The sequence below is a fragment of the Rhagoletis pomonella genome, unplaced genomic scaffold, assembly GCF_013731165.1.
Source record: "Rhagoletis pomonella isolate Grant_MI unplaced genomic scaffold, Rhpom_1.0 Rhpom_scaffold_00006, whole genome shotgun sequence".
Taxonomy (NCBI): domain Eukaryota; kingdom Metazoa; phylum Arthropoda; class Insecta; order Diptera; family Tephritidae; genus Rhagoletis; species Rhagoletis pomonella.
In genome coordinates this window covers 57,703,311-57,716,822 of record NW_023458560.1, presented here as the reverse complement: position 1 = coordinate 57,716,822, position 13,512 = coordinate 57,703,311, and the positions used below count along the sequence as shown (strand labels likewise).

General features: G+C 33.4%; 1 protein-coding gene across 1 annotated transcript in view; it reads right to left on the bottom strand.

The window, feature by feature from the left end:
* Nucleotides 1–5: 5 nt before the first annotated feature.
* LOC118741006 (mitochondrial carrier protein Rim2) overlaps nucleotides 6–13,512 on the bottom strand; it is a gene marked incomplete at its 3' end in the record, with an annotated part of 371,826 nt that continues 358,319 nt past the window's right edge. Inside the window, exons 2-7 of the mRNA XM_036472792.1 lie at nucleotides 8,476–8,671; nucleotides 8,252–8,322; nucleotides 7,547–7,678; nucleotides 5,258–5,531; nucleotides 4,968–5,185; nucleotides 6–33 (exon numbers count right to left, since the gene is read on the bottom strand). Of these exons, the coding sequence (XP_036328685.1) occupies nucleotides 6–33; nucleotides 4,968–5,185; nucleotides 5,258–5,531; nucleotides 7,547–7,678; nucleotides 8,252–8,322; nucleotides 8,476–8,671 (919 nt within the window). The remainder of the gene's footprint in view (nucleotides 34–4,967; nucleotides 5,186–5,257; nucleotides 5,532–7,546; nucleotides 7,679–8,251; nucleotides 8,323–8,475; nucleotides 8,672–13,512) is intronic.

The following is a 13,512-nucleotide window of genomic DNA, read 5'->3' as shown; positions in this document are numbered from 1 at the left end:
GGTATTTGCCGCACCAGTTGTGTCGCTAAGCCTCTGCAAAGATAAAAGGAAATTAAATGAAGGAAATTAGTACAAAAATAAATTTTTATATATAAAAAGTTTGTGAAAAGCGCAATTAAACAATTAGGGAGTTCACAAGGTGTTGTATACTGTTGTATGTCGTAAACTTTAAACGGCTAAAACTATCAGCCTCATTGCGTAAGTCGTACATTAGGCTAAATTGTACGACTCGACAACATTCGCATTGTCTAATGTCGTGCTGAAATAAGTAAACGACGAAAACCGTCGAAAAGTATACAGTGCTGCCAAGTTTTTCCGTTTTAATACACTAGTCGAGTGGAAATTTTTGGCAATGACGTGAAATTTTCGATACGATTCGACTCTCGTAAAACGACTTGCATTCGACACGACTCTCGCAATGAGGGTGTATATTTAACGGATTCGCAAGCTACCATAAAACGCATATTATGAAATTTTACACCGTTAACAACTAACTGGTTGTGGTTTCAAGTCCTCTAAACATTTATTTAGCCGTTAAAAACTTTACAACATACGACAATACGACACTTACCGACACCTTGTGAACCACCTAAATTTAATATCCAGTTATGCAAAATAAAATTAAAATTAGAAAATATGTATTCTACTATAACATATTAAAAAAATAATAACGGAATATGTATACACTTCGACCTGCCATTTGTCAAATGTCAGTGTGTTATCCAACTGGTATTTGTTTGGTTAAAGTTTTGCCATTTCACAATAAGATTCGTTTTACGACCGAAGTATGCGTTGCTAAATTTATTCTACCAAAATCGTGAATCTTCAGTGGCTGCGTTTTCGCTCATTTCGAAGAAAATCTCTTGAAGTGGTGAGGCTCATTTCACGCTCGGTGGCTGTGTTTATAAGCAAAATTGCCGAATCTGGGGTAGTGAGCAGCCTCAAGTGACCGTATACTGGCATAGCCCATACCTTATTAAGAAAATTAAAATATTCAATATCGAGTTTTTTTTTTAACATTCAACAATTTTCTTAAGCTTGAGGCGGTTTTAATTGAAAATTTTTGTGGAAAAACAACAAGAATTTTACATATGGTAAGAGTTATTTATAGCTACTATTTCGGAGATCACCAAATATCCTCATTAGACTTCTTTATCGAGTTCACTGGGTTTTGAACTTAGGCTTACAAAGCCGCCAGTGGGTTAAGTTTGCCACTGAGTTAAGTTTGCCATGTAAATTGTTGTTGCTTTTTCAACTTATAATCAAGGGTAACTATTTTGTTGCTCTTTAGACTTGATCATGTGGTTATTGTCGTTGTTTTTTTTTACTCTACTTTTCGATATCTTTATCGAATTTCTTATCGATAGCCATAAATATTTTTCTACATTGTTATGAATAGAGTAGATACATATGTATATATGTATGTACACATATTAGTTATCGGTACTTTATCGATATAGTTATCGATGAAAAGCGATTTTAATCGGTATACGTATTCATTGATTTCATTATCGGTATATTTTTCATTTCATTGAAATTTCTTGGATTTTTGTATCGATAACATTTTCTGTTGTATCGATGTGGTTTATGCGACTTATGCATTTCTCATTGTTCATTATTGCGTATACATAGTACAGAATTTATGATATACAAAAGAAGTATACAAATGAAAACCGATACCTGTTTCTTTTGGTGTCGTGAAATTCTATCGGATTTCGATTTTTCAAACATGAGCAAAACAGATATTCGAATCAGCTGTTTGCTCATTAGGTATGATCTCGAGGTGAATTTACAAGTTTTTACTGGATAAAATATTAAATTTTTAGAACTTTAAAGTTAAAATGGGCAAACAATACAATTTCAGTAAACTCAAATTTTTTTTTATATTTCTCGCATTCCATGCACATGCACATATTTATTGTGAGTTTAGTGTTTTACTGCAAGTAAAGAATCCTCAGTTCAGAAATGCATTTCTTTGTTCTAGGCTCCGTTAATTTGAATTAATTTCGAAAAAATAATGGGATGAAAATGCTTTCAGAGGTCCTAGAGACACCTTTTCCATGGCTCAAATTAAAGATCTTGATAGCACTACAACGTACTTTTTGTTCGAATGATATAAAATTGTGATAAGGATGCATAGCAGCAAGAAAATAATAAAAATTGTAATAAATAATGCATTTTTTTAATTGAGGGGTTTAATTTTTTTCGCAAGTTTTTTCTGTGAAAGGTAATTACAATAGCTTTCAGAAACGTTTTTGAATGACATTAAAATCTTGCTTCTATCAAAAGAGCTACGGACATAGGCTATATTTGAATCCGGTAGGTGGCGCATGAGTCGATATATACACAAGCTGTACCTCTGATCCGATTTAGATGAAATTAGAAACTTCTACTTGGGGTTTGACGAGAAATAGTTTTATGAAAAATTAATCCGCTAGGTGGCGCTAGAGTCGAGATCATAAAATCTGTTTTAACAGTCCGATTTCGATGAAATACTAGAAATACTTTCACAAATGGATCTGCTTGGCGTTGCTGGAGTCATTAAGAAAATTAATTAATTAATTATTACGATTAGACGAGATTAAAAACGTAAACAGCGTACGTATGTATGTAGTTACCTATATTATATTTGAAAAAACAAAAAATAAAATTAAAAATATATACTGCAGCGGATCGAAATTGTTTTTCATCAAAGCTGCATTTTTAGCTTTAAATATCTGCTGCAAGTATGTTGAAAAGTAGTAAGCTACGGAGACGGAGTCGAGGGTATCAGCTAGTATTGTATAAAAAGTAGTACTAAAATAATTGCAGAAAGCAATATTTTTTTGTTTTTCCTAACTCTGTACATAAATGCAGCTGCGAAGTGCAGAACGAAAACACAGTGAAAAAAAAAATTACATTAGAAAAATATCAGAAAACAAGTGAGGACAGAGTAATATCGCAAAAACTCAGTGGTACGGGATATAAGTATACCCTCCCAACAAACAAATTGGCTAGTGAACTATTAGAAAACGATTCGAATTCTTAAGTGTTTTTTTTTAATTAAAAAGTTAGAATGCAATTAGAAAAACTGTTCAGAAATGTAGCAATCTTGACAAAAGAGATACTTCGTTCTCGATATCGTGGAAAGGTTAGATACCTAATCATAATCAACGTTGAATTCTAATTAGTTTCTAATGTCTAGGGGTTTTCACATCATTCTCTAATCGATTTTCGATTCGAAAATTATTATAAACTAAAAAATTTAGTGGGAGCCCTATCCAAAAAACGTGCAGAAATTTTAATCGCAATTCTTTCCATCTTCGGACACGTTAAAGGTTATTTTTTTGACTGTAAATATCACGACTCGATAACATTTATTAGACCCTCCATTTGTGTTGTCGAAAAGACCGATACCAAGTAAATTTCCTGAAACAGTCCCCCAATATGCCCTCACAAAAGGAAAAATCGATAGTTTCGCTGCCCTAAACACAGTTTCGTAATGATAATAGGGCTATTCGCGATTCGGTGCATAAGAGCTGACAAATTTATGCAATTGCAGAAATATGCCATGGATTGTGAGCGACCTTTATTAAACTGTCATGGTAAAGCTTTTGCAAAACACTTTTTGTGCATCAGCTTTGGTTTTGTTTATGAATGCAATGCATAGCATATTTATGCTATGGATTTTCGGTATTGCAAATTTGCCAAGCCATGACAAATGCAAATGCGTGTATTTTGTTTGTGTATTGCAAATAATTTGCAATACAAATTTGCAATGCAATGATGCTAGGCCATTTGCACCGGATCGCGAATAGCCCTATTATAAAATCATTAACAAAGTTAAATAATTGGAGTGGATATTTAACCTTAGAAAATATCAAGGGCTCATTTCTAATAAACTGTGCCTAACCGATAAACATCAAATGCAGATATGCATGGTGTGAGCACATTTGATTAGCAAATTAATTTGATCGCAACTAAATTTCATAGTATATTTTTTGCCTTTTTTTTTATTGACTATACTATCACTATGGCATTGATTGTTATTTAACAAATCAATTAACGTTACTTTAACAAAGCGCATATGAATATAAAAAAATACAAATTTATAGCCAAAATTGGAAATTTATAATAAAAAAAATACATTTTGGCAGTTAAAAAGTTAAATATTTGCGCTCAAAATTTTAGTGCGTCATCTAATAAAAAAAAAAAACGCAAAACAAATAAATCAGCAAGGGGCACAAAAGCATTCGACAGACGGTGTGAAATATGCGCTCATATATATGTAAATATGTATGTGGGTGTGACTTGTGTATACTTCATAGAGATAAGCGAAATAAAAATAGATACCACAACGAAGCAGTCGAGTGTCCATAGGAGTGGTCAAGTATTGAAGTATACAAATACACATTCATATATAAATGTATCCATATATGTACTATGTATGTATATATATGTATGTAAATTTGCAATTGCACAATCTGTACTACATATGAAAGCATTTGAAAAATGCAAGCGCAATCAGTTAAATTTTTTCTTTCACAATTTATGCATATCAGTGGTCGGGGGGGTCATTTAGTGGAGAGTTGTATGCGAAAATGCACAAGTATTTGAAAACAACAACAAATCTACCGTAATCAACGCAGTGTACGCTTTGATTACAATAATTGCAAAAGCAATTCTTTCGCTTTTTTAAACGGCTTCAAAAAAAGGAGCATATTTGTGTTTAATATTTACTTTATGTAACCGGATAACTTTAGAGCACGTGGACCGTTTTCGATAATTCTTTTTTTTTTATCAGAAAGGCGATAACTCCATACTAATTTGGTTTAGTTCCGATCATTGGATGATTAAGAACTTAACGGGACTCCCTAAACTCTTATATGAGCATTGAAGTCGGTTATGTTTTGTGTGCTTTAAAATTACTTGTTTACCCACCAAATTTGGTAATTATTACAAATTTACTAGATATTTGTACCACTTACCTATATAGTCCAGCCCGCCCTTCCTCCTTCCAGACGGTGTGTAACGTTTGGAAAAATGTATTATATTTATTACCCTCTTCCCGCAGTCTTGTACGCGCCACTTCATGCGGATATGCAATGCAAGATGCTACAGTCTTTGAAATGGCACCAGCCATCATAAATTCCAGAAAATCTTTCGATGATTTGGCATCGCCGTTACGTGTGTTGTGCATTTCAATCTGTGTGAACGAAGAGAAATGAATGGATTAATCAAGTATTATTTGTTTTGTATTTCGTTCAAATTTACTTACCAATTTCGATTTGATAAACTCGTAAATGACAAAGTGCACCATTGTCTCACAGATGCCAAAGTAACTGGCGGTGATGCCTTTGTAGAAACCAGCTATGCCACCTTGCGAGTACACCCGATTTATGCATTGACGCACGGTCATTTGCACTTTGGAATTGTAGTCTAGCTGCAGACGCGTCTTAACAAACCAAATGGGATTTGTTAGTGAGGACGAGACGAAACCAGCGCTGGCAGCACTTAGTATGTGCACTTGCGGTGATTCGGTTTGCAGGAAACTGAAAATACAAACAAAAAAATGTATGACGAATTATTAACAGGGAATTTTGTTTGTTAATAAGTTATCATATCCATTAAAATGTATGTATTATTGATAATAAATGTATACAAAATATTACTCCAGCGTAGTGGTGAGCGAAAATGGTCTATAAAGTTGTAGAAACTTTACCCTTTGTGTAAGTATTTTGGAATAAGGCGGCAACGGTGTCGCCAACTAAATAGCAAGAACAGGATATTTAAACGTTTTCATGGAAGGATGAAGGGGGAACCATATTGTGGTCTTGGTTGGTTGGTAGTATGGTTATCTGAGATTGGCCCAGCACCTAAATGCATTGATACACTCTCCCTGGAACTGTTGATATTATCTGCTTTTACAATTTGTTGGTATCGTCAAATTACTTGGAATAGTGTGGCCAGATATTCCTTGTAGTTTTGTAGATTGTTCTATCGGATTTTAGCCAAACGTACCAACTGTAAATGTATGTATGCAGTTCCCACTTGATTACTCCGAGTAGACAGTTTACTGCCTCGCCATCGAATTCCTGAAGCGGTGTCTTGGTCCGTGCCGATTCAGTCAGTCTTTTCGGTGCCGTGTATGTGTCAATTGCAATCTCTGCCTACTTTAGAATAAGTTACCTACTGGTGATGCCAGTAGCCACTAGTGCTGCCCGCCAATCTGAGAAAATGTATCGGTTTTGTATTATTTCACGGTTTATTTCACTACTCCATAGGTCCCCTAAATCCCCAGTACTTCCATTTGGACAATGCCAGCAAAGTTAGATTTTCGGAACCAGAAAGACACATCCAACATCTCAGATTATACCTTCGCACCTTTACCGTAGCTGTCAGTATACGTACCAGTAAAATTCTCATTGATTATCCTGGCTCTATTTCAACTTCGGTCAAAATGAAAGATCACCTGAAAGTTCTTTCTTAAAGTTCAACATAGGAGATATGAAGTTTGATTGTTTCCGTGATTATAAAAGCTTATCAAGAGTACCACTATGCCACTCTTAGGGTCTGATTCCAGAGTTCGCTGATTGCGATTTCACGTATGTGCAGGTCTATGAGCAATTATTACAGCATCACATTAATCACATCCTCCTCCTCATTAATATCGGACAAAAGATAAGCTTTGAACTTAGTCCGAAACTTCTGCTGAATATCCTCTTTTATGTATCAAAGGTTATAAGTAAATACTCTTTTTTATGCATTTCTCGATATTTGTCTTCCAGCTCAGAGGGGTGTCTAATACAACGCTCAGGTCCTTCACTTCAAATGATATTGTGAGAGTCGTTCCATTGCAGGAAGGAGATCTTAATTGTATTTTTTTGTTTTGTTTTTTTTTTGGTCGGTAGCATGAGTTCCGATTTGTTCGAATTGACAAAATGACCTTTTTACGAGGCTTACAGAGCTCTCTCTAAACTGGTGCCCTTAGTCCGAATCAAATCCCTTATATACTGAGTAAGCAAGCACGGAATTCAGTAACGTTTCAGTAGAGCTAACATCAAGTAACTTACTACATAGTTACCTAGATTTAGGTTTAGAGGAGGGTGCAGGCCACCCAGTTGCACCTTGACAATTTTGGATCTTATGTCCCCCTATTCGACACCGGCAGGTCTAGATGGAAGCCGTGGCATTTGGATAACTTTATCTACGTATTTAGGTGCGGATTTAATGAGAGCTTGTCAGCAAGAATAACTACCGAATGACTTTTATTGTTCTTTTCTTTTCTCCTTGATGGAATTATTCTAGTAATTTGTTCCTTCTTGTACCATAATGATTCGTGTTAGTTTTCCTGGGGTTAATGTTTAACTCGATTTACTGCATCATTGGGCGACTATGTTCGGATTCCCACGACAGTTGCGTAAATGTAACTGGAACGACCCAGATTTCGTTTACAAAATTTTACTCTCTACTCGCCTTTACGCGCAAAATGCGAATTTATATGACACCCTATATGTATTCTGTCGTAGACTTTTATTTAATTATTTTTAATCAAGCATTTACTTACCTTACACTATTTAAAAAATTCTTTGTTTGTGAGTAGGTGCAAAAATATATAGCTCGTGAAGGTGCCACACCAATAAGATTCGGTCCCAGACCTTTGAATAAAGCGCGTGGGCCTTCATTTTGTACTATGTGTCTGCAAAAAAAGGCAAAAAAAAATTAATTATCTGTATAAAATAGTAAAAATAAATAAAATATAAAAAAGGTTGTTTACTTCAGAGTGATATTTTTTTCGAAAATTACTCAAGTTAAAAAAAAAAAATTAAAGCGTCTAACATTTCATTTCATTTTATTAATTTTGGTGGGACCAGTACACGACTTTTTCATAGCCACTTCGGAAATGGTTCAGGGCTATTTCAGAGACATTTCGTAAATTGTTTCGATCTAACCTGAAAATTATTCCGAACTAGGTCCCGAAACGTCACCCAAATGATTCCGAATCAGGCCAAAAGGATCCCAAACTAGTCCCGAATGATTCGGAAATAGTCCTGAGCTAGTCTTGAAACAGTCCAGGACTAGTCCCAAAATTGTCCTAAAATATTCGTGAACTTGACCCGAAACTAGTCCAGACATGTTCATTTGTACATACAAGAGGCAATTACAAATTTTCTGCTGGGTTAACGAGAATTTTGTCAGCTAAATATCACCCTTATTTGGCAACCCATTTTCTTTAAAAAAAAATGTTGTCATCTAAATTTCCAATACTTACCTTAAACATTGCACGATGCTCATTGATTTTGTGGAGGTGGATGAGATGCCGCAATGTGAGATAGCCATTATCTGTAAAGCGTGTAAAAATAAAAAAAAACGAAAATCAAATATTATTAATAATTCCAATTGCCAAGTAGCTAGGAGAGAGTACTTTATTTCTTGTGAAAAGAAAAAAAAAATGGATTATAAAATTGGTACTACCCTACGCACACCCCCAATCACCTGTGGCTGTGACCTCTTACGCAAAATTGTCGTGCTCAATTTACGTCGCTGTTCGGGTCGTAACAATTCGCTGGAGCCATTTGTGGAGCTTGCCGGTTCGAGACGTGTCGGCGCGATAAAAGAAGTTGAACTCTGTTGGCGTGTTTTAACCACTTCCAAGGGACAAGTCACAACAGCACCAACTGTACCAGCAGTTCTAGAAGAAGAAGAAGAAGACGAAAAAAAATGTGTTGAAAATTTATTTACAAGCTGACACAAATTAATTTTGCAAGCAGCATGTAAAGTTGTGAATGAAGGAAGCGAGCGTAAAATTCAATTGATATTGTTTAAATTCCGATGTTAAGAATATTTATATCGCAAATTGTACTGTAAAGCCAAGCCGTGCAATCGCCAAAGCGCCAACAATCATCAACGGTGGAGCTAAGCGTCAGAATGCCGCCAATCAGCGGTTGCAGACGGAAACAAGATGAAATTTTTTTATTTGTTTGTTTTTAAAATTATGCTTATAAATAACCCGCCCAATTGACGTACGACTCATCAGCGACGCACTTGAGTGCAGCTAAACAAATATGTACACTGGCGGCATAAATAATAGACTCGCCTTACTTTGAAGAGTTTTGGCTATATTTCCATGGTTAATTATAAAACAAATACCATATAAATCCCGTTTTCAAACATTTTACAAAAATTATAAAAATTCGACCAATTTTCACCAAATTTTTATTCAGAATTTCAGCAAAAAAATTCTTAAAAATCAACGGTATTTTGTAGCCAATTTAAACTTGTACTTTATTATACTAAAATTTAATGGGTTACAAAACTGCAACCAAAACTTTTCTAAAAATTTGAATTATTACAATTTTTTTTAAGTTGGAAAAGCGGATTTAAATAATGTTTGTTGTATAACTAGGCTTTAATAAAAAAATATTAAACATAAAATAAACTAAATAAATATAGCCATAATTCTTAAAAGTACGACGTGTCTATTATTTCGGCCGCCAGTGTATGTGCTGCATACATAAAAGCAAAATTTAGTCGAGCGGCAAAGAAAATAACTTGCAATTAGTAGTTTGTTTCGTAGCTTGTACTTTTGTGTTGCAGTACAACAAATACTTATTTGGCAGCAAGCAAAATGTTTGAGTGATGAGCATTGTGAATTTGCCGTGCCAAGATGTAAATAATAAAAAAAAGAGAGTAGCAACTGTACTCTCGGCATTGCAAAATCACATTTCCAACTTGCTTATTGATGATGCAATTTTCGCTTTTTTACATGCAAAAATTGCCAATAACAATGACAATGAATATTATCTCAATATTTTGTAGACATGCGAGTTATGAAATTTATATCGACTAAATTTTCAAAGGTAATTGCAGCATGGAAATTTATTTCAATGCTCATTACATATATTACACTGTAGGAACAGCGATTTTAGGGCCTCAACCACACTATGCCTAAAGTCAAAGTCTAAGAGGATTTTGCTCAAACATACTTAATTGAAGTGAAACTTATTTAGCGGCGTTAATAAATTAAAAGAAATCAACATGTCGAATGCAACGGCAATGGTTGGGGACGGAAATGCCTACTAAATGTATTTATGCTTTAATATTGACACGAAATTAAAGAAACGTGCAAAGCAAAAACCACAATAATAAATTTTTTTAATATCAAAAATAACTTTGGAAAATTCAAGAAATACCATGAAATTTTCATTTTTTCAATTCGATTTCTTAGAAAAAATTTTAGTATACAGTTTAAATTTAAAGTGCAAGTTTCAAGTCGCTAAAAAATTCCGCCGATTTTTGAGAATTTCTTTGCCGAGGGTATTGCGCATTTAATGGGCTAAAAAATTGCATATTCAACATTTTTCTACGAAATCGAATTGATAAATTTAAAATTTCTAGCATTTTCCAGAGTTTTGTAATGAAATTTAAAAAAATTGACTGTTGTGGTTGTGGTCGTTCATAAAATGTAAGTTATAATAAAAACAAATATTTTTAAAGCAAACTTTCTAAATATGAACCAAATCGGACTATAAATGTGGGTTTTTCAAATATCTCGATATTCAATATATTTTCGAAGGTACTTAGAAAGTAGGTAAAGTATCCACTTTCTCATGGGATTTTAATTTATAGCCTTATAACTCGATCTACATATCGCGCACTTTCTTCAAAGGCGAACTAATTCAATATCTATATTTCTATAGTTCTATAAAGTGACATTTTCATGCAAATTTTCGATTTATAAATAAGTTAGGGCCGTTTTCTAGACTGTTAGTTAAAGCAAATTTGTCGCTCACATGCTTACAACGGGCAATCGATAAAGTATACTGACCGTGAATTTTTAGCAAGCAGTCGAGAAAACGCCCCTAAGAGTCTTCTTTCTTTTTTTCTGAATTTGGGTGTTAAATTACTACGATAGGAGGAATCTGGGTTTTTGAATGCAAAATGTTCAGCCAAGTTTAGCTTTGCTTTTAAATTAAATTTTCCGACATTGTTACAAATTACAAATTGTGTTTCATTAGCCGTGAAAAAATGTGCAGGTATTTTATCATTAGGCCAATTAGCGCACATCGGCATTCATTGTAAACATTTTACGATAATTACCAGTACAAATTACACAACATAGGAACTGTGTGCACCCAGAATAGCTACTAGGCGCTTAGCTTTTCATACTACCAATCGTACCATTTTAAATGATATCTTAACTATATAAAGCAGCACAAATATTTACACTTATGTATGTATGTATATAACTAAACGAAGCAATTAAAGTTAATCAAATAAGCCATTAAATTTATTTTTACTCTATAAACAACAACAAACATGCAATGCCATTAGTCGAATCAGACGACGACAGATGCATATTTGGTTGGAAAATGGCAGAGAAAATGATGATATCACAGAGAGAGTGACAAACACTTGCCAAGAAAATTTTGTAAACGATGACATATCGGTTGCGAATTGCTGGCGCTCTGGTAAACTGTGAGTTTATATGTATGTAAATACATATGTATGCACATTTGTATGCAAATATGTACATACAAACATAAATGTATAAGATTGTACTTAATTGTTTATTTAAATTTGTGTAGCAGATAAAAATTATTTATGTATTTGTAGTTTGCGCTTAATTGTTTACCTTCCTACAGATATGGATGCCTTCTTACGAGCACACTGCCAAATTATTATACTTGCATGGTTTGATCGATAATAAACAGAAAGTTGCGGCATGAGAAGAGTCCGTAAAAGTAGGTGGGGAAGGGGAAGGGGAACGGAAAGTTAAGGTAAACTTTGTTGGCAGAACAGTCAAAACAAGTCATAAATTTATATCAAATGCAAATAAAATACAACCAGGCCCAATGCCTTAAAGATATTTTATTAAACTAATGAATGTACAAAGAATTACAGATGATGCAGATATAATGAATAATGGGTACATCTGGGACTATAAGTGTCATCTTCAATCAGATTTATTATTGATAGCTGTACATCTAAAAGCAACTAAATACGTGGTATGGTTAAGAGCACATCCAAGTCAAAAACGAAAGCACATGCTAAGAAAAAAATATCGATAACAAAAGCGATAATAATATCGATAGCAAAATCGTAAAAACATCGATGACAAAATCGATAACAAAATCGATAATAATATCGATAGCAAAATCGATAACAAAGTCGATAAAAATATCGACTACAAAATCAATAAAAATATCGATAACAAAATCGATAAAAAATATCGTTTATTATATCGATGTTCCGAAAATAACGATAGCAAAATAAATAACAATATCGATAAAAATTTCGATAACAAAATCGATAAAAAATATCGATAACAAAACCGGATAAAATATCGATTATTATATCGATAAGTCCTGAGAATTCCGAACATCTCTAAAATCCCGAAATAGTCCCCATATTGAGTCTCTGTCTATATCCTTTTCTCTGTAATTACCTTTATTTTAATCTTTCTTCATCTATCTTCATCTTTACCTTTATCGGTATCTTCATCCACATATTTTTCTTTATATTTATCTTTGTTTTTACTTTTATGTTTATCATATTCTTCATCTACATATTCGCCTTCACCTTTGCCTTTTATAAATATTACGCCATCTGTTATTCAAAAGCCGAAATACCTAAACACACATACTTTTTGTCTCCTTCTCTCACTTCCAGCGCATGCGCGCGTTTGCCAAATGGTGACGAAGTGATTTTGTATAGAAAATTATTTATGCCCATATATTTGAATCAAATAAACATACTTAGAAGATATCAACCAATGCTTCCCATATACCAAATGAAAGGAAAAATCTTGAATTTTTGATTAAAGAAAACACAAGTAATTTTTAGCAAAAAAAAACGACATAAAAAAATATACATATATATATATATCTCATGTTCCAATAATCGGATCTAAACCAGATTAAAAAATATTCCGACGAACTGATAACCTCCTCCTTTTTTGGAAGTCGGTTAAAAAACAAAAACATTCGAGCGGTTTTCGAGCATTTTGGAAATAAAAAAAACTTGCTAATTTTTTCAAAAATTGTTTGCATTAAAATGCTCAATATTTGTTGAACTTATGATATAAAATTTGTACACAATTATTATTTTAGTTTAACTAAATTTGACTTTACAAACAGGTGGCAACCATCTTCGTAATATTTTCAAGCTAAAACCTTCTGAAACCTCTTTCGTCTGACTCCCTTATGGTGATACCTGTCCATTTTAATTACCTAATTCCTTTAGTTCAAATGGAATTTGATTTTTAAACAGTTGGCAACCTTCTACATGTAGTTAATATACATTTCGATTGATACACATCTCTTAATAATTCATTTAACTTAAAAAAAATATTTGAATCTAATTTTTTAACAATCTAATTTTTTAACAGGTCGTAACTCTTTAAAAAAAAATAAACCTACTATTGTCTACAGGTCAAGCTTTTTAATCTGACTCTTCACTTTTGAAAATAGAACGAATCGTGCAGATCTCATGGCACTGACAAAAAATGAAAAAATTATTTTATGCATTAGC